This window comes from Argopecten irradians, chromosome 3 (assembly GCF_041381155.1).
Source record: "Argopecten irradians isolate NY chromosome 3, Ai_NY, whole genome shotgun sequence".
Taxonomy (NCBI): Eukaryota; Metazoa; Mollusca; class Bivalvia; order Pectinida; family Pectinidae; genus Argopecten; species Argopecten irradians.
This window is the reverse complement of record NC_091136.1, coordinates 68,041,694-68,069,517: the sequence shown is the minus strand read 5'-3', so window position 1 is coordinate 68,069,517 and position 27,824 is coordinate 68,041,694. Positions and strand designations below refer to the sequence as shown.

General features: G+C 37.2%; 3 protein-coding genes across 3 annotated transcripts in view; 2 read left to right on the top strand and 1 right to left on the bottom strand.

Moving 5' to 3' along the window:
• The first annotated feature begins 241 nt into the window (after positions 1 to 241).
• Positions 242 to 610, top strand: LOC138319828 (DNA polymerase epsilon subunit 4-like). Its single transcript, XM_069262958.1, has one exon. It carries the CDS (start codon positions 242 to 244, stop codon positions 608 to 610), a length of 369 nt encoding a protein of 122 aa, XP_069119059.1.
• A 3,372-nt stretch (positions 611 to 3,982) lies between these two features.
• On the bottom strand, positions 3,983 to 19,161 carry LOC138319412 (molecular chaperone MKKS-like). The gene is made up of 6 exons (XM_069262527.1): positions 19,029 to 19,161; positions 16,866 to 17,147; positions 7,663 to 8,735; positions 7,165 to 7,343; positions 6,706 to 6,816; positions 3,983 to 4,525 (listed from the first exon to the last, which is right to left on the bottom strand). Exons 3-6 carry the CDS (start codon positions 8,669 to 8,671, stop codon positions 4,097 to 4,099), a joined length of 1,728 nt encoding a protein of 575 aa, XP_069118628.1. The 5' UTR covers positions 8,672 to 8,735; positions 16,866 to 17,147; positions 19,029 to 19,161; the 3' UTR covers positions 3,983 to 4,096.
• Positions 19,162 to 19,169: 8 nt separating this feature from the next.
• Positions 19,170 to 27,824, top strand: part of LOC138319827 (serine-rich adhesin for platelets-like) — a 52,837-nt gene continuing 44,182 nt past the window's right edge. Inside the window, 2 exon segments of the mRNA XM_069262957.1 lie at positions 19,170 to 19,243; positions 20,984 to 21,079. Coding sequence (XP_069119058.1) covers positions 19,208 to 19,243; positions 20,984 to 21,079 — 132 coding nt within the window. The 5' untranslated portion in view covers positions 19,170 to 19,207.

The window sequence follows — 27,824 nt, the reverse complement described above, 5'->3', positions numbered from 1 at the left end:
AGGCTCACAATACAACAAAAAGCAGACCTGTCCAAAAATGAACTCTGCATGACAATTGCAAATGTTGTGTAGATTAAAAATAAATATACTTATATGTAAGTGTTATTTAAGGTTAAAAAGCTGTGTGTACGTAATTAAGCCTGCACATTATTTTGCTAAACTTTTCAAATCTACTGTACACTGCTACCTTTTATATTAATGGGGAGATAACTCTAAACCGGAAGTATATCAACCTGAGAAAATGGCGGGAGAAGGAGAAAACATTGACATGATAAACACTGAAGAAAACGAGGATGAGACGCCAAGTCAAGACACTGATATCGGCGATTCTTCTGTTCAAGAGTCTAGCTCTCATGAGAGATCAATAAAACTGCCGATGTCTCGAGTTAAGGCCATTATGAAGAGCGATCCAGACGTTAATTTAGCCAGCTCTGAGGCGGTAGTGGCTTTGGCCAAAGCAACCGAAATGTTTATACAAATGTTATCCAAAGATGCCATAAACAGCACCATGCAGAGTAAAAGAAAAACACTGCAGCGTAAAGACTTGGATACTGTGGTAGACACCAGGGATTCCTATTCGTTCCTTGAAGGGACGTTGGACGGTCCTTGACGGATTCCCGTACTGTCCACCTTTGGACGTACATTGTAATTGTTGACGAACTGTGACCTGAGTCACCTCTCCATTGCTTCGATTTCATGGGGTGGACTAATGGACATTGGTGATACATTATATGTATTACAATGATGAATTCTGAGTCTCTTGCACTTCTATGGTGAAAATGGTAATATCATTATATGCCATTGTATTTGTTGGTGAACCGTGATGCCGATAGCGCGACATTGACAAATAATGCAATGACATTCAGCTAATCATCACCCGTGACCTTGAATCAAGTCCAAGGCCATTCCATTGAACAAACATGGTTGCCCTTTATGGCTTGCCAGGTTGGATTCTGAATTTGCAATATGGCAAAAGGAATAAAAGATGTGAACGTGCTCAACTGGTAACTTAATGGAAAAAAGGCAATTTAATGTGTACAAAATAGCATTAAAAAGAAATATTAATATATGGATATTATCTTCAGTTGTTTTATAATTTCCAATAAAATTATCGTAATTACTTATGTGGGTTGAGAATTTGGAGTGGAAAACTTCTTCATTTGAATCGCCTATATTATACAATGTACCTTGTTACCAAACATTGCTGTATGACATCATGAATATCTAAAAATTATTTTATCCTGCAACTGTCCCACATACTGACGGATAACTACTGCTGGATAAACTTGTGCCTTAATTATCCTTCAACCAAATTAATGCTTTATCCGTCAATATGATCATGTGAATTTGTTCCAAATCTGATGGAACTTTTTCTAACTTGACCCAGAACTTTAACCTAATTACTGAATAAAATGTCATTCAATCCTGCTAAAAGTGATGTCACATTCACTGGAATGACATAATTTCCTCCGCATCAAAAATGGGTCTCGCTTCAAGTAAATAACTGGCAATTTGCTTTCATTTTGAATGTCATATTAATGGTTGCATGATAAACAGAATACCCGGTTAGTATCTTACAGTACAAGATTGCAATACAAGTCTCGTCATCTCTGCTTTTCCTAAATCTCGCACCAAAATAAACCTTGTATTGAAAAATACTAACCATGTATTCTCTATATCTGTGGTTTGGTTGGTAATTCATTTAAAAGGGCTGAATGGATCCCGTTTGTGTTATAATTATTTATCAAACAGAATCACACTGGTCTGCTATCAGCTTTCCAATTTAGTTTTCTGTCTGATAAGGAATTGTTGAAACACGGTTTTCAGAATACAACATGCACTTGCAGTTTAGTCATGTGACTTTATTGAGGGTATATTTGAAACAAAATGGCAGCATATGTAATAATTGTACACTGGTGGAAAATCACATATTATGACAGAACACTTAACATTAATTATCAAAACATATTGTATTAAATACAAGAGGCCCATGGGCTTTAATGGACACATGATATTTGATACAAATTAGTTATGTAATTTACAAGGAAACTGATGTCTTTTGTTCACGAAATAGGAACATACATCTAATAGGTCTACATACAAAGTTTCATTAAGCTTGGTGCATATTTACTCGCATTGCCTTGTTCACAAGGTTCATTTAATATTATTGCAAAGAGCATAACTCTGAAGATAAGTTAAAGAGTCGAATCAAGCTGGTTTTCAAACATGTGCGAGATAATTCCAATGTTAGTCTATATGCAAAGTTTCATTAAGCTCCGATCATATTTACTCAAGTTATCATGTTCACAAGGTTCAAATATTGTATACCTTACCTGCATATATTTTCCAAAAATCAATAACAAATAAGACACCCAAAACCTAACAGTTTATCTTAGTTGCGTTACTTGGTAAGCATTACCGACAATGACCTTTACTCGGACATTAGTATTTTCTGCCTATAAATGTCACCGCCATGACGGAAAATTGTGCCCTAAATTTTTTTGTGGTCACATGACCAAATCAATGTTTTCTATCTCCTTCCCAGAAGGGTTCCTTGTATCCCGGAATCGGTGTATTGTATTATAATGCACAAAATGCAATGTATACCATAATGTAAAGAAAAAAATTGTATATTTTTGGGAAGCCATCTACAGAATGTATATTATTTTATCATTTTGTATTTAATTTGTTTTCTATAATATCTGGAACGAGTATTCTTCAAAATAATGAAAATAGAGATGAGTGTCGGGTGACACTTATTTAAACAGACATTTGCGTTAGACTGATCAATGGATAGTGTAGAGATGAAATTCAATACATATTCCGAAGTCCTACCTTTTTCTGAACTTCCAAGTATGGTGTAATGTACGTGCCATGGAGAGAGGAAACTACATCTAGCTGAATCTTCTGATTGATCAATCTGATTTAGCTCATTCAATGTGTCTATGAAGCATGGAAATTGGAAAATATTTATCAACTAGCAACTACAAGATATAACCCTGTTAAGTATTAGTTATCTTTCCCTAGCAACTACAAGTTCATCCTCGACATTCCAGGGGTTCCAATCACTTATGATATCTACACCTCTGGACTATCTCATAGTAAAACTTGAGGCAACAGAACAGAACAGTTAATTTAGTCATTTGATGTACATCAAAAGAGCCGTATAATGGTACACTGGTTGACTGTGTGGCTTTGATGTTAGGTGTTGCTCTCTCTGTAGTCTTCAAAGGAAATCCTCAGGAAATCTTTGCTGGCTTATGATTGGTCAAATGTTTTCAGCTGAGCTGCCTTCAATTTCACTATGAGATAGTCCAGTGGTGTAGAGATCCTAAGTGATCGGAACCCCTGGAGTAATGAGGATGCTACAAGATAACCCTGTAAAATATTAGTTATCTTTCCCTAGCAACTACAAGATAACCCTGTAAAATATTAGTTATCTTTCCCTAGCAACTACAAGATAACCCTGTAAAATATTAGTTATCTTTCCCTAGCAACTACAAGATAACCCTGTAAATTATTAGTTATCTTCCCCTAGCAACTACAAGATAACCCTATAAAATATTAGTTATCTTTCCCTAGCAACTACAAGATAACCCTGTGAAATATCAGTTATCTTTCCCTAGCAACTACAAGATAACCCAGTAAAATATTAGTTATCTTCCCCTAGCAACTACAAGATAACCCTGTAAAATATTAGTTATCTTCCCCTAGCAACTACAAGATAACCCTGTAAAATATTAGTTATCTTTCACTAGCAACTACAAGATAACCCTGTAAAATATCAGTTATCTTTCCCTAGCAACTACAAGATAACCCTGTAAAATATTAGTTATCTTTTACTAGCAACTACAAGATAACCCTGTGAAATATCAGTTATCTTTCCCTAGCAACTACAAGATAACCCTGTGAAATATCAGTTATCTTTCCCTAGCAACTACAAGATAACCCTGTAAATTTATATAAAATCAACAATACCAAGTTAAAAACTGTGGTTTTATTATATGTAATATACGTAATATGCACACAATGATAATGATGGATTCTTACCAAAGATTTATACATCCAAGCGACCAGTTCAATAAATACTAATAGGTTAATTAATATCCTGTATAGACTGTCCAATAGATAGTACTGTATTAGCTGTGAGGACACCTGATGTCAAAGCTGATACACAGGTTGCCGACAAATCCAAGACTACATCTGAATCCACCACAGGGAAACTGGGAGGAGATTGGGCAAGATCTCTATCAATCTTAACAGTATCTTCACCAATATAAGACAGTTTAGATATGTTTTGTTTGAAAGCTCCACAGGAACACTTGAGAACAACATCAGTGTCAGGATTACTGCACTTTGGTAGGTGCCAAAGATGGCCGCTTTCAAAGTCTGACATGTGATGATATTTGTCATCTGTTCCTATGGCGATCTTTTCCAGAGTGTTGGTGAAGATGTTACATGCCTCCATCAGACACCCTCTGGTACAGCCTGTCTTCTCAATGATATCCCCTTGGTCAGCTTTCACCTGAACAAATGTCAAAACCACAATAAACATCATTCAATATATATACATCAAAACAATCATAGAAAAGAATAAATCAAAATATACACAGCCTATTTTAATCATACTTCTTAAATGTTGATATAATATTTAACCAGTATTAGAGAGTTCACTTTGCAGAGGTCAACAACAATATGTTATAGACCCATCATACAGGAGTAAGCTTATTTAACTAGTCTCAGTCGTGTTATAAATATTGTACGACACGTGTAATAACACTATTGTGATAATGTTTAATAATGATGTAGACCTATCACACAGCAGTAAGCTTATTGAACTAGTCTCAGTCGTGTTATAAATATTGTACGACACGTGTAATAACACTATTGTGATAATGTTTAATAATGATGTAGACCTATCACACAGCAGTAAGCTTATTTAACTAGTCTCAGCCGTGTTATAAATATTGTACGACACGTGTAATAACACTATTGTGATAATGTTTAATAATGATGTAGACCTATCGCACAGCAGTAAGCTTATTTAACTGGTCTCAGTCGTGTTATAAATATTGTACGACACGTGTAATAACACTATTGTGATAATGTTTAATAATGATGTAGACCCATCACACAGCAGTAAGCTTATTTAACTGGTCTCAGTCGTGTTATAAATATTGTACGACACGTGTAATAACACTATAGTGATAATGTTTAATAATGATGTAGACCCATCACACAGCAGTAAGCTTATTTAACTGGTCTCAGTCGTGTTATAAATATTGTACGACACGTGTAATAACACTATAGTGATAATGTTTAATAATGATGTAGACCCATCACACAGCAGTAAGCTTATTTAACTGGTCTCAGTCGTGTTATAAATATTGTACGACACGTGTAATAACACTATAGTGATAATGTTTAATAATGATGTAGACCTATCACACAGCAGTAAGCTTATTTAACTGGTCTCAGCCGTGTTATAAATATTGTACGACACGTGTAATAACACTAACAACAATATGTTATAGACCCATCACACAGCAGTAAGCTTATTTAACTAGTCTCAGTCGTGTTATAAATATTGTACGACACGTGTAATAACACTATTGTGATAATGTTTAATAATGACGTAGACCTATCACACAGCAGTAAGCTTATTTAACTAGTCTCAGCCGTGTTATAAATATTGTACGACACGTGTAATAACACTATAGTGATAATGTTTAATAATGATGTAGACCTATCACAAAGGAGTAAGCTTATTTAACTGGGCCTTTTTCAATTATGCGATTTGACTGGTTGGACCTAGTTGTTCATTTATGAACTAAAAACGGACCTGGTGATTTTATATAGTTTTCAGACGAGTCTTGACAAAGCCTTCACAGGCCTGTATCATAAACTGCAGGTCCGTCAGGATTAATACTTAAAATAAGGACTTTTAAAGGCCCATTACCTTTCCGGAGCAAAATATAAAGGTTTCTTAAAAAAACATTAATAACATCAGAAAATGCGTACCGATGACCTAAAATAAGGTTACGACACCAAATATATGCAAGATTTCCTGCGTAATATATGAAAACAGTGGAGAGTCAATTCGCTGTTTTGCCGTCTGGCGCAGTGAAAGTCAACTACCGCCCGGTATTTAGGACGACGGCGGGAAACATAATACGACCCGCAATATAAAAATAAACATTTTATCTATTTTAAGCAAATCGTTCAGAAGTTGATGATAAATGTAGTATTAACGGTAAGTTAATAATTTTTGCGACTCTACAAAATTATCGTTCTTGTTTTACTTTCCCATTTTAAAAATTCAAAGCCGTTTCGGAAAGGTAGTGGGCCTTTAAAAACGGTTGAACCGGTTGTTCCGAATAAACGAAAACGGCCCTGGTCTCAGCTGTGTCATAAATATTGTAAGACACATTGGTAATAACACTCGTGATAAAGTGTAATAATGGTGTCAATCAAAATTGCAAGAGTGTCCAGGAAGACAGGTCTGATTTCGCCTCTGTTATATAGATATAATGTCCTTGGTTCAAGTATTTGTGAAATAATTATCCTAAACCATTTCACAAGCATCCTAAATACTCCAGGGGTTACTATCACTGACATTATATTCATCCTGGAGACAACAAAGTTGACACAGGTATTTTGATCTGTGTCTGTGGTTTTCTGTGTTACTTTAGTAGATTTAATTACCTTGTTTTTGAGAAGAGCGGACAGGCGTGTCTGCCAGCATCCACCACCAAACAGGACATGAGGTGAACGGAGTAGGTGCCGCAGCGACATCAGACATGTAGAGCACAGACTCTGTAAGAAGATAATACTTTTAAGGTAGGTAGATACATGCATTTCTCAATTTTGTCAAATAATATTAGCAGAACACTTTTATACATATAAAGAATGGCTTCTCACAAGTACTCTGTCTGCTTTAGCAAGTATATATCCTTCCAAGATAGTGAATGTAATTGATAACAACCTTGTACAGAAACGAATTACATTGGTTCTTCAATTGGAGAGAGATGTTATGAAAAATGACCTGATGGTGTCCTAAAAGAAAAATGGGTTAATCAGATATTTTATTTAAAATCATGAAGATTTAAAAATGCAATATATGTAGAAATATATAACATTTCTGATGTGAATGGTGTCTCTTACCTTGAGCTCCGACAGCTGTTCCTCGTCTGGACTATAAAGGACGAGGGTCATCACATGCTGTTCTGCTAATGGAGTCAGGAGCAGGTAACTCTTCTCTTGTATTATCCGATGTTCCACATGTGCCACTTTCCCTAACCAATCCACATCCACAGCCCCAATGCATCGGATAGGCACAGCACCTAAATAACAATATTTTCAAACAAGATCATATTAAACTAAATAAGGATATTGCATACATTTAATTTCCTTCACAAAACAATGTTTATGGACATTTTTGTTGCTTGCTATATATCTATATTATGTTTCTGTAGATTTTTATTGTTTTATACAATTAAAGTGGAATCATTGCTACAAAGATGAGCCATGAATATTTCTACAAACAAAATAATTATTGGTAGGCAAGTTCCAAACTGTGAAAGAAAGAACTATAGAATATTTCATTTTGTATAGTAAATAAGATCGCTATATGTAATTATGAGAACCATATGAGGTTTTTACCTGACACATCCTGGATATAGGGTATCATGGTAGCACCGAGCCTCTCCACCACAACAACAGACCTTTCCCGTAGATACTGCTTCAGCCAAGGATGGACCACTTTTTGACATAGTAAAAGTCTGACATTAGCTACGACCAGTTTGTCACAAAACTCTTCCAAACTCTGCAGAAAAATGTTTTCCGTGTCTACAGAAATGTCAGATTCAAACTGCATGCTACCAGTTTCCTCTGTATCACCAGACATTGACATTGCTACCAAGGCAACCAGAATGTAAGGGGCTTTAGTCCTTAATGTAATCATGTTCTGTTTGGAATGTGATGCTACTTCTGGGCACTGAAGGAGGAGACCCTGAAGGAGAGTGGATTTCTCCATTGATTCGCCCTCCACAGTCACTATGGTGACACCATCCGTCACCTGTCCCCCCATGGCATTCCCATCTGGTAGGGATGACAAGAAACACTCCAGAATAAGGCTACTATAAAGTCTCACGTGCTTCAGTGTGAAGCGGCATAACGGCTTGGATGTTAGTATACTCATAACCATTGATGACATTTGTTTTAAATCAGAAAACGAGACAATGTTACTAAAATTGGTGAGATATTCTACACACATTGTCAGAAAGATTTCGTAGAGATCAGTTAGTATTCTCCTGCTGATGTCTAGTCTTAATGATCCCAAAATCAAATTTAGACTAAAAGACATCAACAAATGTCCACCATCACTGAAAGTCTGTAAATGTCCTTGTGCTGAACTAACAACCAATTTCGCAATAGGATTAGAGAAGGACATTGAACTGAGTAACCTTGATGATGTAGAGGTCATAGTCAAATGACCTCCATGTGAGTTTTGTACCATTTTGATTTTACCGAAAGGTCCTCTTGAAGAAGATATCATCTGTTCCATTAGAACTAAAGCTCTCAATATCTGGTCATTCTCCAGTGTAAGATGATTTATACAGGCCTGTTTCTTAGCATCCAAACGGGATGTCGTCTCTAAATGTGACTGCATTTTGATGAAAACTTGTTTGATGATAATTTGATTTAACAATTATAACCTCATTCACTCATGTCAACTGCAACAAAAGAGAAAATGAGAATAATAGGCAATTAATTGTAACCTGGATTAGAACTAAGAAGTATAGAATGGTATATCAATTATCATTACAAGCAGCCTTTTATCCTGGTATCGTGTCTGTTATAGTATTTCAGATTTTTCTTTCTGAGAGGAAGTTGTGTATCTGGTTTACTAAGAAACAATAGATAAAACAAGAGCTCCAAGTGAGATCTTGGTGTTCACCATAGAATGATCTATGTATGTCATTGACAAGAGCTCCCAGTAAGATCTTGGCGTTCACCATAGAATTATCTACCTATGTCAATGACAAGAGCTCCCAGAGAGATCTTGGCGTTCACCATAGAATGATCTACCTATGTCAATGACAAGAGCTCCCAGAGAGATCTTGGCGTTCACCATAGAATGATCTACCTATGTCAATGACAAGAGCTCCCAGTAAGATCTTGGCGTTCACCATAGAATGATCTACCTATGTCAATGACAAGAGCTCCCAGTAGGATCTTGGGGTTCACCATAGAATGATCTACGTATGTCAATGACAAGAGCTCCCAGTAAGATCTTGGCGTTCACCATAGAATGATCTACCTATGTCAATGACAAGAGCTCCCAGAAAGATCTTGGTGTTCACCATAGAATGATCTACCTATGTCAATGACAAGAGCTCCCAGTAAGATCTTGGTGTTCACCATAGAATGATCTATGTATGTCAATGACACGAGCTCCTAGAGAGATCTTGGTGTTCACCATAGAATGATCTACCTATGTCAATGACAAGAGCTCCCAGTGAGATCTTGGTGTTAACCAAGAATGATCTACATATGTCAATGACAAGAGCTCCCAGTGAGATCTTGGTGTTAACCAAGAATGATCTACATATGTCAATGACAAGAGCTCCCAGTGAGATCTTGGTGTTCACCATAGAACGATCTACCTATGTCAATGACAAGAGCTCCCAGAAAGATTTTGGCGTTCACCATAGAATGATATACGTATGTCAATGACAAGAGCTCCCAGTAAGATCTTGGGGTTCACCATAGAATGATCTACCTATGTCAATGAAAAGAGCTCCCAGAGAGATCTTGGTGTTCACCATAGAATGATCTACGTATGTCAATGACAAGAGCTCCCAGAGAGATCTTGGCGTTCACCATAGAATGATCTACTATGTCAATGACAAGAGCTCCCAGAAAGATTTGGCGTTCACCATAGAATGATATAGTATGCAATGACAGAGCTCCAGTAAGATCTTGGCGTCACAAGATGATCTACTATGTCAATGACAAGAGCTCCCAGAAAGATTTTGGCGTTCACCATAGAATGATATACGTATGTCAATGACAAGAGCTCCCAGTAGAGATCTTGGCGTCACCATAGAATGATCTCCATGTCAATGAAAAGAGCTCCCAGAGAGATCTTGGTGTTCACCATAGAATGATCTACGTATGTCAATGACAAGAGCTCCCAGTAAGATCTTGGTGTTCACCATAGAATGATCTACGTATGTCAATGACAAGAGCTCCCAGAGAGATCTTGGTGTTCACCATAGAATGATCTACCTATGTCAATGACAAGAGCTCCCAGAGAGATCTTGGTGTTCACCATAGAATGATCTAGGTATGTCATTGACAAAAGCTCCCAGTAAGATCTTGGCATTCACCATAGAATGATCTACCTATGTCAATGACAAGAGCTCCCAGTAAGATCTTGGCATTCACCATAGAATGATCTACATATGTCAATGACAAGAGCTCCCAGAGTAATCTTCGTCTTCACCATAGAATGATCTATGTATGTCAATGACACGAGCTCCCAGTGAGATCTTGGCGTTCACCATAGAATGATCTATGTATGTCAATGACAAGAGCTCCCAGAGTAATCTTCATCTTCACCATAGAATGATCTATGTATGTCAATGACAAGAGCTCCCAGTGAGATCTTGGCGTTCACCATAGAATGATCTATGTATGTCAATGACAAGAGCTCCCAGAGAGATCTTGGCGTTCACCATAGAATGATCTACATATGGCAATGACAAGAGCTCCAAGAGAGATCGTGGCGTTCACCATAGAATGATCTACATATGGCAATGACAAGAGCTCCCAGAGAGATCTTGGTGTTCAACATAGAATGATCTACGTATGTCAATGACAAGAGCTCCCAGAGAGATCTTGGTGTTCAACATAGAATGATCTACGTATGTCAATGACAAGAGCTCCCAGAGAGATCTTGGTGTTCACCATAGAATGATCTAGGTATGTCAATGACCAAAGCTCCCAGTAAGATCTTGGCATTCACCATAGAATGAGCTACATATGTCAATGATAAGAGCTCCCAGTAAGATCTTGGCATTCACCATAGAATGATCTACCTATGTCAATGACAAGAGCTCCCAGTAAGATCTTGGCATTCACCATAGAATGATCTACATATGTCAATGACAAGAGATCCCAGAGTAATCTTCGTCTTCACCATAGAATGATCTATGTATGTCAATGACAAGAGCTCCCAGTGAGATCTTGGCGTTCACCATAGAATGATCTATGTATGCCATTGACAAGAGCTACCAGTGAGATCTTGGCGTTCACCATAGAATGATCTATGTATGTCAATGACAAGAGCTCCCAGTGAGATCTTGGCGTTCACCATAGAATGATCTATGTATGCCATTGACAAGAGCTACCAGTGAGATCTTGGCGTTCACCATAGAATGATCTATGTATGTCATTGACAAGAGCTACCAGTGAGATCTTGGCGTTCACCATAGAATGATCTATGTATGTCATTGACAAGAGCTACCAGTGAGATCTTGGTGTTTACCAAGAATGATCTATGTCAATTAGAAGAGCTCACAGAGAGATCTTGATGTTCACCATAGAATGATCTACATCAATGACAAGAGCTTCCAGTGAGATCTTGGTGTTCACCAAGAATGATCTATGTCAATTACAAGAGCTCTGAGAGAGATGTTGATGTTCCCCATAATAAATTATCTATGTCAGTCTTTGCCCTCGTTCATTGAAAATATTGAATACACTTAGCAAAACTTCACATAAAGTCTGTAAGCAGCAATATCCTTCCACTGTCAAATTTAATATGGCCAAGTTTTTTCCCCCAAATGGATTTATACATGTATGCATGCAAAAATAAGGACCAAGCAAATCCTACAAGTTTAACTGGAGGAGGACCTCTTCAGTACTTTCTGTGAACGTTCAAATTCAAGATGGCTGTCTGTCAGTCATCTTTTTAACTTATCATGCAGTCCTAAATGCAAATATGCACAACTTGTCAAAAGGGAACCTATGTCAGTTATATCATGAGTACTTTGTGTTCAAAAACTACAACACAGACATGCGCGTTGATCAAACCGTACCATGTGGCTACACACTAATGCACTGATAATGACCAGATCTGACATGAACATAACACTTTTCCCCTCTCTCAGAAAAAATGGTTAACTTTTACCTTATCAATAAAGCTTTCTTAGCTCAGAAACACTGAATTAAAGTTATTGTCCACTTATAAAATGTCAATAGGATAATAAAACTGAACTATTATCTGAACACAATTTAACACATTTAACAGTTCTCAATAAGACGCGATGGTTTCACGATATTGCGACGCGGATAGCGACGATCACTAGTCGTGTTGGACATGGATTTGGTGGGCGTTGGTGGTACACTGAGAGTCTTTGGTGTACTTGTACCATCAATTGGACTAGAGTTAATACCGGGGTTGGTCATTCTCTCGGTGGTAACAACAGGATTTGGTACAACGGAAGTTACAGATGGCGCACTGACAAAGAATGGTACACCAGAAGTATTGGTTTCTGGTGGTTCAATGTTACAGTTTGGATTACATGCGCGTATTTGATCCACATGTCGTTTCCAATTCAGTTCGTCCACCTGAATAATATAGGTCATTGGTCCAAGTTTTCGGACAACTATACCCTTGATCCAAGAAGGTTTCTTTGGGTTACTGCGATAATCACGAGTAATAACTACATCGCCTATTTCGAACACACGAGTTTCAAACCTTGTTGGTGTAGTTTTCCTCTGTATATGTCCAGATAGGTCTGGGCGCATGACATCCAGTCGCGTCCTTAATTTCCGTCCGAGGAACAGTTCACTGGGCGTCATTTTTGTCAACGTATGCGGTGTTGTACGGTAGGTTAAGAGAAAAGAAGCCAGTTTCTGATTTAAATTTCCTACCTCACTTGACACTGATTTCATCGCTTGCTTAAAAGTACGTACAGCTCTCTCTGCCTCGCCATTAGAGCTGGGGTGATACGCGGCAGATCGAATGTGACGAATGCCATTTTCACGTAGAAATGTTGAAAACTCAGCCGCTGTAAACTGTGGTCCGTTGTCAGACACGAGTTCACGTGGCAATCCATAGGAAGAGAATATGTATCTCAAAGCACTAATGGTTGATGTCGTGGTTGTGGATGACATGCGTACTACCTCTAACCATTTTGAGTGTGCGTCAACCACGATCATAAACATCTCACCCATGAATGGGCCGGCGAAGTCAATGTGTATACGGTCCCATGGTGATGACGGCCACCTCCAAGGATTGGCAGGTGATTTGGGTGCATTCGGTAGAACCTTCCTACAATCTTCACAGGTTGACACTCTCTGCTCAATATCAACATCGATGCGAGGCCACCAGGCATGCAACCTTGCTAAAGATTTCATCCTTACCATGCCAGGGTGGTTGAGGTGTAGCTCATCCAAGATTTCCTTACGAAATTGATCAGGTACAATTACCCGAACTCCTCGGAGTAAGCATCCCTCCTCAGTAGTCAGTTCATCGCGGAGTTTGTAATATGGATGCAAATCATCCCCATCCTGAACCTTTGGCCATCCACTCCTTGTAAACTGCACTACTCTCGCCAACACTGGGTCATTCTTGGTCGCTGCTGCGATGCGCGACGCAGTGACAGGTAAACTGTTTACCTGCATCCTATTCACTTGTTGTGCTTCTTCATAGAACACATAATGGTCATCAGCTTCATTTTCCTCCCCTTTTACTGGAAAACGTGATAATGCATCAGCGTTTCCGTTCTTGCTTGTAGAACGAAATTTGATATCAAATTGATATGCGGACAATTGTATAGCCCATCGCTGCAGTCGCGACGCGGCCAAAACAGGAATTCCTTTCTTTGGTCCTAAAATGGTGGTCAATGGTTTGTGATCCGTCAATAACGTGAAACGCCTCCCATATAGGTACTGATGAAATTTCTGTATTCCGAAAATTATAGCTAATGCTTCCTTTTCGATTTGCGAATAATTCCGCTCTGCAGATGTAAGAGTACGCGAGACGTATGCAATCGGCTTGTCGCTTGACTCGATGGTGTGCGAAATAACAGCGCCGAGTCCATAAGCTGAAGCATCTACTGCCAATGTCAATGGTTTTTGGGGATCATAATGAACCATGATTTCAGACGAAACTAAAAGTTCCTTGATTTCCTCACAAGCACGTGCACATGCTGGAGTCCACTTCCACTCCACATCGTTGGACAGCAAATGAGTGCGCGCGGCTCCAGTACAGTAGCCATGTTCGGAATAAATTTCCGATAATAGTTTACGATTCCAAGCCAAGATTGGAGCTCGCGTTTGTTTTCTGGATCAGCAAGTTTCAGAATAGCTTCAACTTTCTTAGGTGAAGGGTGAATGCCGTCCTTGTTTACCTTGAAAGCGAAATATTCAACTTCATCGCGGAGGAAGTAGCACTTGTCTTTCCTCAGGCGAATACCGAAATCTTCGAGTCGCTGAAGCGTTGTATTCAGGTTTTTTCGGTGTTCCGTTTCTGATTTTCCTGTGATTAGGATATCATCCAAAATACATCCTACTCCCACAATTCCTTGCAGGACCTGATCCATGGTCCGCTGAAAAATAGCGGGGGCTGCGGCCACTCCGAACGGAAGGCGAGTGTATCGGTATAATCCCTGGTGAGTGTTAATGGTTACCAACTTTTGTGAATCCTCATCCAACAGTACTTGCTGGTAAGCACTAGTCAGGTCAAGTTTAGAAAACTTCTCACCACCATTTAACTTGGTAAACAACTCTTCACTTGTTGGTAATGGATACTCCGGAACATCCAGGTACGGGTTTAGTGTGACCTTATAGTCACCACAGATCCTCACAGACCCATCGGGTTTCAAAACAGGTACAATCGGTGTGCCCCAATCAGAGCTATCCACACGTTTCAGGATTCCTGCCTTTTCTAGTCGTTCAAGCTCATTGCTGATTTTGTCCCTAAGTGCAAAAGGCACTGGCCTTGGCTTGAAAAACTTGGGTGTGACCTTTTCTTGTAGTCTGAGCGTAGCAGTTACCCCTTTGACAGTACCCAGTTCCTCGTTGAAGACCTCATATTTCTGGAATAGTTCATCCTCTAAGTTTCCATCAATGGTGTACTTGATAGACTGCCAATTTAGTTTCAATTGACTCAACCAGTTCCTTCCCAACAGTGCTGGTCCGTCCGCTTTGACAACTAGTAATGATAAAGGCAACTTTTGTCCTTCATAATTCACAGTCACCAACTTCTCACCCACTACTGGTAATATCTGACCAGTGTAAGTCCTTAGAACTGTGGATGTTTTGTTTAACTTTCCACCAAACTTCTGTTTATACTCCTTCTCTGACATTAAGGTTACTGAAGCACCTGTGTCCAACTCCATTTTCAATGGCTTGTTGTCGATAATCAAATCAATTTTGATTTCCTTTTGTCGGCCAGATTTAATAGAAAACAACGGCCATGCATATTTCAGTTCTGTTTCCTGAATATCAGTAGTATCTGTGTCGGAGTCTACAAAGTTCACTTTCGGATTCTTTTTCTTTACTTTGTGTCCCTTTTTGCTGACAGTACTTTCAGTACTTTGATGTCCGCGCTGTTTGTTTACATGATGACGAGACTTGCACATTTTGCTAAGATGACCCGTTTCCTTGCACTTATGACATTTACTGTTCTTGTAATAACACTTCTCTTCACTGTGGTTGCTTTTCCCACAACGGAAGCATTGTGAAAATACCTTGTGTGCCCTTTCCTCATTTTTACTTTCATCTACGGTGTAGCTTTCCTTAAGTTTGCGGGATTCACAATCTGCCAACTCCATACCGACGGCAATGTCCATCGCTCTTTTCAATGTTAGATCAGCCTCGGATAGTAATTTACGCTGAGTAGCAGCTGACGTCAGCCCACACACGAATCTATCACGTAGGGCATCATTCAAAAACCCTTCAAAATTACAATGTTCACTAAGTTTTCGAAGTTCAGCCAAAAATTGACTCACCGTTTCTCCCTCCTTCTGTTTCCGCTGATGAAACTTGAACCTTTCGGCGATTATTAATGGTTTGGGCTTCAAATGACTGCGAATCGCAGTTATCAGCTCATCGTAGATTTTGTCACTGGGCTTGGCCGGACTAACAATGTTCCTTATCAACCCGTACGTCTTACTACCACAGACGGTTAGTAATATAGCACGTTGTTGATTTTCCTCGTCGACTTCGTTAGCTACAAAATAGTGTTCTAAGCGTTCGACGTACTCGTCCCAGTTATGAGAATTTATGTCAAATTCTTCGATGTTTCCGTGTTTTACAGCCATACCTTGCAGTTTTTCTGTTTCAGGCGTTGTTCCGATGTAATTTTATGTTGATCCTCGTCGCCACTGTTGTGTTTTTTGTGGGTAATTCAGGGTAAAAGAACACGCACCACTGCAGGTAACATTAAGACATTTAATCATGGCGTTCAAAAACTACAACACAGACATGCGCGTTGATCAAACCGTACCATGTGGCTACACACTAATGCACTGATAATGACCAGTACTTTCTGTGAACGTTCAAATTCAAGATGGCTGTCTGTCAGTCATCTTTTTAACTTATCATGCAGTCCTAAATGCAAATATGCACAACTTGTCAAAAGGGAACCTATGTCAGTTATATCATGAGTACTTTGTTTACAGAAGGATGGACGAACAACAGGTGAAAGACAATTTGAAAAAAAAGAGTTATTTGAAGGAATAACTTTGACAGACACTTTTAAAGTCTCTGTTTAAATATATATGTGCAATGAGCCAGAATCAACACTGACTAATTAGGAACACTAAATAATAAATGTACAAGTTTACATTGTAAAGTTGACTCCTTTCAGCATTCATAAATTCTTTTCAGCTTGTTCTTGTCGTTCTTTCCTTCTTTTTGCATCAACTCTTTTCTGTAGTTCTAGCACTTCTTCATACTCTTTAGGAGTTCCAAACCACTCTTGGCCATGTTTGAATATAGCATATAATCCAACACCCACAAACAAACCATAAGCCAGGAGAATACGCTCGTTCTTGCTTCTTGCTGATTTCAATAAAGGTTTGACTGTCTTTGCCTCTTTCATACTGGAATAATCAGACTTTCTGTCCCTTTAAAATAAAGTAAAACATCAATTAAAGTCACTCCCGAGTCCTGACCTCAAGTTCCAGTATTTAGTCTGCTCTAATTCTACCACTAAGTAGTCTGCCTGATTCTACCACTAAGTAGTCTGCCTAATTCTACCACTAAGTAGTCTGCCTAATTCTACCACTAAGTAGTCTGCCTAATTCTACCACTAAGTAGTCTGCCTAATTCTACCACCAACATCATGAAAGATGATCATAAGTTTATATATATAGATACATGTACAAGATTAAGATATGTGTGTGCACTGGCTGAGAGAACAATTAGTAGATTCAAAGAAGGAAATAGTTGGTTTCTGATGGTAAAGAGTTTTACTGAGGGACTGTTTAAGAAACAAGCATTTTTCCTTGCAGTGGTGTTACTAGAAAAAGTTTGTAATGATAATGATATTTGGATATGGACAAACACTTTTTGCTTGTGAGAATGTTACAGTTATTCATATTACAAACAATAAAAATCTACTCTTGGAAAAACATGTAAAAAATGGCGAAATATGGACACCTGCTCTACACTGGTTGGGCACAACCCTGCATATGGGTAACAGTTTCCAATTTGAGTAACAGTTACCCATTTGAGTAATCATTTAGTTACCCAAATGCAGGATTCTGTGAAATGTAAACAAATAATGTTGTTTTAAAATTTTTTTATCAAAAAGGGATGTCATAATTTTTAGAATGCATTAAAACTGATCTAAGACTCTATATTTCTGCACATGAACTATTAAATTCTGTAGTCTAGCTTTGTTGTAAGATGACAATTTAAGTGTTCTCCATTGACTACAGTGTAAAGTAATATCATGGTTGAATGAGTTTTACCTGTGTTCTATTTTAGCCCCATAGTAAGCAATGGAGTTGAGTTAGTTTGTCACTTTTACCAAAATTGAGACAAGGAAATTTGTCCCATTTTGATAAATACGGCCCCAGCCCTTCGTGCCTGAAGTGCAAAGCACTTCTAAGGTAATGCATACATGGAAATATAAAAAAACCTGCAATCTTCAAAATTCAATCCTACACACTGACAGCTTCAGTTTGCAGTCACCATTTTTTTACCCACTGTAAAAAATCCCATCTGCGCGAATGCGATGCTTTGAAGACCCAAAACGGAATATCTGTTACGGAAATAAAAATTTCTTCTTTCTCTTATGTGGATTTCCTTCTCAAATGGGCGTTTTGGAACAAGGATAGAGTGAGATATATGAATAAAAAATAAACAGAAAATTTGGCTTCATTATTTCCATAAATTAAACTTTTTAACATTGCATAATTAATGGTTACTGAAACATCTGGCTGCGCCGTTTTAAGGCCTTGCCTTCAGTCACATTAATGTACTAAGTTATGTAAGTAATGTTGCAATGTAAAAGTTATGACGCCCTTTTTTGATAAAAATGATTAAAACAACTCCGTGCATGTTTCTTTTACAGAATCCTGCATTTGGGTAACTTATTGATTATGCAGGACTATTACCCATATGCAGGGTTGTGCCCAACCTGCAACAGTGTAGAGCGGGTGTGTAGACTTCACATTATGAAACTTGGCCTATTCCAATAATATTAAACGTCGATATTGAGAAACTTCTGATGGGAAATATCGAGACACGTAATGATCAAAAGTGTCTCGTTGTGCTTTAGTACCTCAAACATTGTTGGAGTAAATATTCAGCAATTATGAAACATGCCCTTAGTAGTAAGTACCAAATCGGATCACCAAACAAGTAAAGTAAATATACAGTCAGGGGATCCTCTGATTCTGAATAGTAAGACGATTTTTTATTTGTAAGTTGCACTAAATGTATTGTGCTTGGAAGGACATAAAGGCCTATCTTGTTCTACTGTATATATATGTTCTCACCTTGAACGCAATCTGCTAGTCGTGTGTTCCTCAATGTTACAGAAAATCTTAATATTACGCTCGAATTCCATTATATGGAGAAGCGTTTGCTGGCTCTTGTTTATTTTCGGTATTCCCATCGTTCATAATAATATCCGAGGCATTCCGAGTAAGTTTGCCGCTAAACATAAGTTGACGTTATGGTGCTGAGAAGAATAATATCAAAGTTCTTCAAGGTATTTTTGCTTCATCTTAACAACGTTAACTAGTCTATCCGCCAAATTTCTCCAGTAGGCCTATATGTGAATATTTAACAAAGCAAATATGAAAGCTTTATCATCATAGGGCATCGTCTGACCACAGGAGTTTGACGTTCTGTCAATAATAAAGGGGCAGATCGCCTCGAAAATTTGACAATTTTTTTGTCCGTACGGTTGGAATTACTTCCTTGTCCCAAAATATATAGTATATATATACATATATATGTAGCGTTTCTCCAAAATATGATAGCACTTAGGCTATGACGAGACGCTATTGTATATCGTAAGTCCGTGATGGAAGGTGACTACGGCAGGGAAAACTAGAAAACATCACTTTAAAATTCACATAATTTATTCACATAAACATCCACGTAATATGGCTCACAATAAATCCATCAGGAACGCACACACTATTTATTCACATTAACATCCACGTAATATAGTTCACAATATATCCATCAGTAGCTACTGTTGTAGCGGAAAAGATATCACCTTCTGAAAAGTCAGTCAGAAGGTGATATCTTTTCCGCTACAACAGTAGCTAATCCATCAGGAACGCACACACTGGTACACTGTTTCACTTAGGTTCACTCTTAGTAAATATCCATAATGGCAAAGTATTCAGTACATCCCAAGTATAAATCCCATAGTCACAAACACTAAGAATGATATAGTAATCCGTATATATCACATCACTGATACATGTAGGAAATATCCGTACAGTACATCCCAAGTATAAATTCCATAGTCACAAACACACTAAGTGTAGTAAAGTAATCCGAATTGAAATAACTGACCCTGAGATGCGTGGAGTAAGTCCCAAAATTTCATGTAATCTGTCGTTTCGTCACGTGCACCCCCTTTTATACCACTTTCATACTATCCTCTAATTGGCTAAAACCTCACTCATTCCATCTTCATTCTCATGTTCATTGGCTGAATCTTACTACGATTACGTATTTCTACCTACTTCCATCCATGTACGCTGTACCCATACCCGAGCCAAAGTCACGTACGTTAAACAAACGAACTACATAACCACTGAGGAGGCGATAAAATGATTTTTTAGGCAAGACAATTCACTTAATAAGGTAAACACACTACTCTCAGAGCGATTTGAGCAGGTCTAGACAAAAGTTGCATTACTCTACGGGCAAGGGACAGGTATCGGCATACAAGATGTTCGACCACAACATGTAATGGCGGACAGCGAGCGAGTTTGAACATTTCACACGCATTTCACAACCATGGGCTTTTCTGGCATATCACAGAAAAAAAGACTGATCTAATCTCCATTAGAACTGGTTTGTTTCCGATATATGTACACATTTTAATGTTCTCTTAGACTAAATTGTCCCTTTAACTTTAACAACTAATAAAAAATAAGCGTGACATAAATTTCCACGCTACATATATATGTAAAATACCCCAATATACTATGTTTTTATATAGTATATAGGGGTATTTTATATAGTTATATAATTTATACTATTGACAGAACGTCAAACTCCTGTGGTCTGACCACGAGAGTTTGACGTTCTGTCAATAATATATTGTAAAATATATAAAAACTAACCCTATATATTCTTATATACTATATAGGGGTATTTTTTATATATTTTTACTATATCTTATTAACAGAAGGTCAAACTCATGTGGTCTGACAAAATACTATTTTTTGATGTCTTTGAAAATGTTGTAATCTTTCCTTTTCAGCTTGATGAGAAAAAAGCGCTTCAGGTAGAGTTCCATCCAGTAGGTTCAAACACAAAGAAAGGCCCTAGAAAGTGGCTCCTAGAAGAACAGCTCTCTGTAAGTTAAACTTCACCATAACACAATAGTCTTTTGTCACTGAGTAGTACACATAATACAACAGTCAGTTGTCACTGTGTTACACATAATACAACAGTCAGTTGTCACTGTGTTATACACATAATACAACAGTCAGTTGTCACTGTGTATACACATAATACAACAGTCAGTTGTCACTGAGTAGTACACATAATACAACAGTCAGTTGTCACTGAGTTATACACATAATACAACAGTCAGTTGTCACTGTTATTATACACATAATACAACAGTCAGTTGTCACTGTTATATACACATAATACAACAGTCAGTTGTCACTGTTATACACATAATACAACAGTCAGTTGTCACTGACTATACACATAATACAACAGTCAGTTGTCACTGACTAGTACACATAATACAACAGTCAGTTGTCACTGTGTTATACACATAATACAACAGTGTCACACATTGTCATGTTATACACATAATACAACAGTCAGTTGTCACTGTGTTATACACATAATACAACAGTCAGTTGTCACTGTGTTATACACATAATACAACAGTCAGTTGTCACTGTGTTATACACATAATACAACAGTCAGTTGTCACTGTGTTATACACATAATACAACAGTCAGTTGTCACTGTGTTATACACATAATACAACAGTCAGTTGTCACTGTGTTATACACATAATACAACAGTCAGTTGTCACTGAGTAGTACACATAATACAACAGTCAGTTGTCACTGTGTTATACACATAATACAACAGTCAGTTGTCACTGTGTTATACACATAATACAACAGTCAGTTGTCACTGTGTTATACACATAATACAACAGTCAGTTGTCACTGTGTTATACACATAATACAACAGTCAGTTGTCACTGTGTTATACACATAATACAACAGTCAGTTGTCACTGAGTAGTACACATAATACAACAGTCAGTTGTCACTGTGTTATACACATAATACAACAGTCAGTTGTCACTGTGTTATACACATAATACAACAGTCAGTTGTCACTGTGTTATACACATAATACAACAGTCAGTTGTCACTGTGTTATACACATAATACAACAGTCAGTTGTCACTGTGTTATACACATAATACAACAGTCAGTTGTCACTGTGTTATACACATAATACAACAGTCAGTTGTCACTGTGTTATACACATAATACAACAGTCAGTTGTCACTGTGTTTATACACATAATACAACAGTCAGTTGTCACTGTGTTATACATAATACAACAGTCAGTTGTCACTGTGTTATACACATAATACAACAGTCAGTTGTCACTGTGTTATACACATAATACAACAGTCAGTTGTCACTGTGTTATACATAATACAACAGTCAGTTGTCACTGTGTTATACACATAATACAACAGTCAGTTGTCACTGTGTTATACACATAATACAACAGTCAGTTGTCACTGTGTTATACACATAATACAACAGTCAGTTGTCACTGTGTTATACACATAATACAACAGTCAGTTGTCACTGTGTTATACACATAATACAACAGTCAGTTGTCACTGTGTTATACACATAATACAACAGTCAGTTGTCACTGTGTTATATACATAATACAACAGTCAGTTGTCACTGTGTTATACATAATACAACAGTCAGTTGTCACTGTGTTATACACATAATACAACAGTCAGTTGTCACTGTGTAGTTACTACACATAATACAACAGTCAGTTGTCACTGTGTTATACACATAATACAACAGTCAGTTGTCACTCACATAATACAACAGTCAGTTGTCACTGTGTTATACACATAATACAACAGTCAGTTGTCACTGTGTAGTACACATAATACAACAGTCAGTTGTCACTGTGTTATACACATAATACAACAGTCAGTTGTCACTGTGTTATACACATAATACAACAGTCAGTCACTGTGTATACACTAATACAACAGTCAGTTGTCATGTGTTATACACATAATACAACAGTCAGTTGTCACTGTGTTATACACATAATACAACAGTCAGTTGTCACTGTGTTATACACATAATACAACAGTCAGTTGTCACTGTGTTATACACATAATACAACAGTCAGTTGTCACACTGTGTAGTACACATAATACAACAGTCAGTTGTCACTGTGTAGTACACATAATACAACAGTCAGTTGTCACTGTGTTATACACATAATACAACAGTCAGTTGTCACTGTATATACACATAATACAACAGTCAGTTGTCACTGTGTTATACACATAATACAACAGTCAGTTGTCACTGTGTTATACACATAATACAACAGTCAGTTGTCACTGTTATACACATAATACAACAGTCAGTTGTCACTGAGTAGTACACATAATACAACAGTCAGTTGTCACTGTGTTATACACATAATACAACAGTCAGTTGTCACTGTGTTATACACATAATACAACAGTCAGTTGTCACTGTGTTATACACATAATACAACAGTCAGTTGTCACTGTGTTATACACATAATACAACAGTCAGTTGTCACTGTGTTATACACATAATACAACAGTCAGTTGTCACTGTGTTATACACATAATACAACAGTCAGTTGTCACTGTGTTATACACATAATACAACAGTCAGTTGTCACTGAGTAGTACACATAATACAACAGTCAGTTGTCACTGTTATACACACATAATACAACAGTCAGTTGTCACTGTGTTATACACATAATACAACAGTCAGTTGTCACTGTGTATACACATAATACAACAGTCAGTTGTCACTGTGTTATACACATAATACAACAGTCAGTTGTCACTGTTAGTACACATAATACAACAGTCAGTTGTCACTGTGTAGTACACATAATACAACAGTCAGTTGTCACTGTGTTATACACATAATACAACAGTCAGTTGTCACTGTGTTATACACATAATACAACAGTCAGTTGTCACTGTGTATACACATAATACAACAGTCAGTTGTCACTGTGTATACACATAATACAACAGTCAGTTGTCACTGTGTATACACATAATACAACAGTCAGTTGTCACTGTGTTATACACATAATACAACAGTCAGTTGTCACTGTGTTATACACATAATACAACAGTCAGTTGTCACTGTGTTATACACATAATACAACAGTCAGTTGTCACTGTGTTATACACATAATACAACAGTCAGTTGTCACTGTGTTATACACATAATACAACAGTCAGTTGTCACTGTGTTATACACATAATACAACAGTCAGTTGTCACTGTGTTATACACATAATACAACAGTCAGTTGTCACTGTTATACACATAATACAATACAAAGGTCAGTTGTCACTGTGTTATACACATAATACAACAGTCAGTTGTCACTGTGTTATACACATAATACAACAGTCAGTTGTCACTGTGTTATACACATAATACAACAGTCAGTTGTCACTGTGTTATACACATAATACAACAGTCAGTTGTCACTGTGTTATACACATAATACAACAGTCAGTTGTCACTGTGTTATACACATAATACAACAGTCAGTTGTCACTGTGTTATACACATAATACAACAGTCAGTTGTCACTGTGTTATACACATAATACAACAGTCAGTTGTCACTGTGTTATACACATAATACAACAGTCAGTTGTCACTTGTGTTATACACATAATACAACAGTCAGTTGTCACTGTGTTATACACATAATACAACAGTCAGTTGTCACTGTGTTATACACATAATACAACAGTCAGTTGTCACTGTGTAGTATACACATAATACAACAGTCAGTTGTCACTGTGTTATACACATAATACAACAGTCAGTTGTCACTGAGTAGTACACATAATACAACAGTCAGTTGTCACTTTGTCACATGTGTTATACACATAATACAACAGTCAGTTGTCACTGTGTTATACACATAATACAACAGTCAGTTGTCACTGTGTTATACACATAATACAACAGTCAGTTGTCACTGTTAATACAACAGTCAGTTGTCACTGTGTTATACACATAATACAACAGTCAGTTGTCACTGTGTTATACACATAATACAACAGTCAGTTGTCACTGTGTTATACACATAATACAACAGTCAGTTGTCACTGTGTTATACACATAATACAACAGTCAGTTGTCACTGTGTTATACACATAATACAACAGTCAGTTGTCACTGTGTTATACACATAATACAACAGTCAGTTGTCACTGTGTTATACACATAATACAACAGTCAGTTGTCACTGTGTTATACACATAATACAACAGTCAGTTGTCACTGTTATACACATAATACAACAGTCAGTTGTCACTGTGTTATACACATAATACAACAGTCAGTTGTCACTGTGTTATACACATAATACAACAGTCAGTTGTCACTAAGTAATACACCACTGTTTCACTGTGTTATACACATAATACAACAGTCAGTTGTCACTGTGTTATACACATAATACAACAGTCAGTTGTCACTGTGTTATACACATAATACAACAGTCAGTTGTCACTGTGTTATACACATAATACAACAGTCAGTTGTCACTGTGTTATACACATAATACAACAGTCAGTTGTCACTGTGTTATACACATAATACAACAGTCAGTTGTCACTGTGTATACACATAATACAACAGTCAGTTGTCACTGTGTTATACACATAATACAACAGTCAGTTGTCACTGTGTTATACACATAATACAACAGTCAGTTGTCACTGTGTTATACACATAATACAACAGTCAGTTGTCACTGTGTTATACACATAATACAACAGTCAGTTGTCACTGTGTTATACACATAATACAACAGTCAGTTGTCACTGTGTTATACACATAATACAACAGTCAGTTGTCACTGTGTTATACACATAATACAACAGTCAGTTGTCACTGTGTTATACACATAATACAACAGTCAGTTGTCACTGAAGTAGTACACATAATACAACAGTCAGTTGTCACTGTGTTATACACATAATACAACAGTCAGTTGTCACTGTGTTATACACATAATACAACAGTCAGTTGTCACTGTGTTATACACATAATACAACAGTCAGTTGTCACTGTTATACACATAATACAATACAAAGGTCAGTTGTCACTGTGTTATACACATAATACAACAGTCAGTTGTCACTGTGTTATACACATAATACAACAGTCAGTTGTCACTGTGTTATACACATAATACAACAGTCAGTTGTCACTGTGTTATACACATAATACAACAGTCAGTTGTCACTGTGTTATACACATAATACAACAGTCAGTTGTCACTGTGTTATACACATAATACAACAGTCAGTTGTCACTGTGTTATACACATAATACAACAGTCAGTTGTCACTGTGTTATACACATAATACAACAGTCAGTTGTCACTGTGTTATACACATAATACAACAGTCAGTTGTCACTGTGTTATACACATAATACAACAGTCAGTTGTCACTGTGTTATACACATAATACAACAGTCAGTTGTCACTGTGTTATACACATAATACAACAGTCAGTTGTCACTGTGTTATACACATAATACAACAGTCAGTTGTCACTGTGTTATAATACAATACAACAGTCAGTTGTCACTGTGTTATACACATAATACAACAGTCAGTTGTCACTGTGTTATACACATAATACAACAGTCAGTTGTCACTGTGTTATACACATAATACAACAGTCAGTTGTCACTGTGTTATACACATAATACAACAGTCAGTTGTCACTGTTATACACATAATACAAGTCAGTTGTCACTGTGTTATACACATAATACAACAGTCAGTTGTCACTGTGTTATACACATAATACAACAGTCAGTTGTCACTGTGTTATACACATAATACAACAGTCAGTTGTCACTGTGTTATACACATAATACAACAGTCAGTTGTCACTGTGTTATACACATAATACAACAGTCAGTTGTCACTGTGTTATACACATAATACAACAGTCAGTTGTCACTGTGTTATACACATAATACAACAGTCAGTTGTCACTGTGTTATACACATAATACAACAGTCAGTTGTCACTGTGTTATACACATAATACAACAGTCAGTTGTCACTGTGTTATACACATAATACAACAGTCAGTTGTCACTGTGTTATACACATAATACAACAGTCAGTTGTCACTGTGTTATACACATAATACAACAGTCAGTTGTCACTGAGTAGTACACATAATACAACAGTCAGTTGTCACTGTGTTATACACATAATACAACAGTCAGTTGTCACTATACACGTAATACAACAGTCAGTTGTCACTGTGTTATACACATAATACAACAGTCAGTTGTCACTGTTATACACATAATACAACAGTCAGTTGTCACTGTGTTATACACATAATACAACAGTCAGTTGTCACTGTGTTATACACATAATACAACAGTCAGTTGTCACTGTGTTATACACATAATACAACAGTCAGTTGTCACTGTGTTATACACATAATACAACAGTCAGTTGTCACTGTGTTATACACATAATACAACAGTCAGTTGTCACTGTTATACACGTAATACAACAGTCAGTTGTCACTGTGTTATACACATAATACAACAGTCAGTTGTCACTGTTATACACGTAATACAACAGTCAGTTGTCACTGTGTTATACACATAATACAACAGTCAGTTGTCACTGTGTTATACACATAATACAACAGTCAGTTGTCACTGTGTTATACACATAATACAACAGTCAGTTGTCACTGTGTTATACACATAATACAACAGTCAGTTG

Bases quoted from the DNA above. Each gene is read 5' to 3' on its own strand.
- LOC138319828 (XM_069262958.1), top strand. From the start codon at position 242: ATGGCGGGAGAAGGAGAAAACATTGACATGATAAACACTGAAGAAAAC.
- LOC138319412 (XM_069262527.1), bottom strand. From the start codon at position 8,671: ATGCAGTCACATTTAGAGACGACATCCCGTTTGGATGCTAAGAAACAG. The intron at 7,344-7,662 runs GTAAAAACCTCA...ATTGTTATTTAG, and splicing joins CTATATCCAGGATGTGTCAG to GTGCTGTGCCTATCCGATGC. The intron at 6,817-7,164 runs GTAAGAGACACC...ATCTTCTTACAG, and splicing joins AACAGCTGTCGGAGCTCAAG to AGTCTGTGCTCTACATGTCT.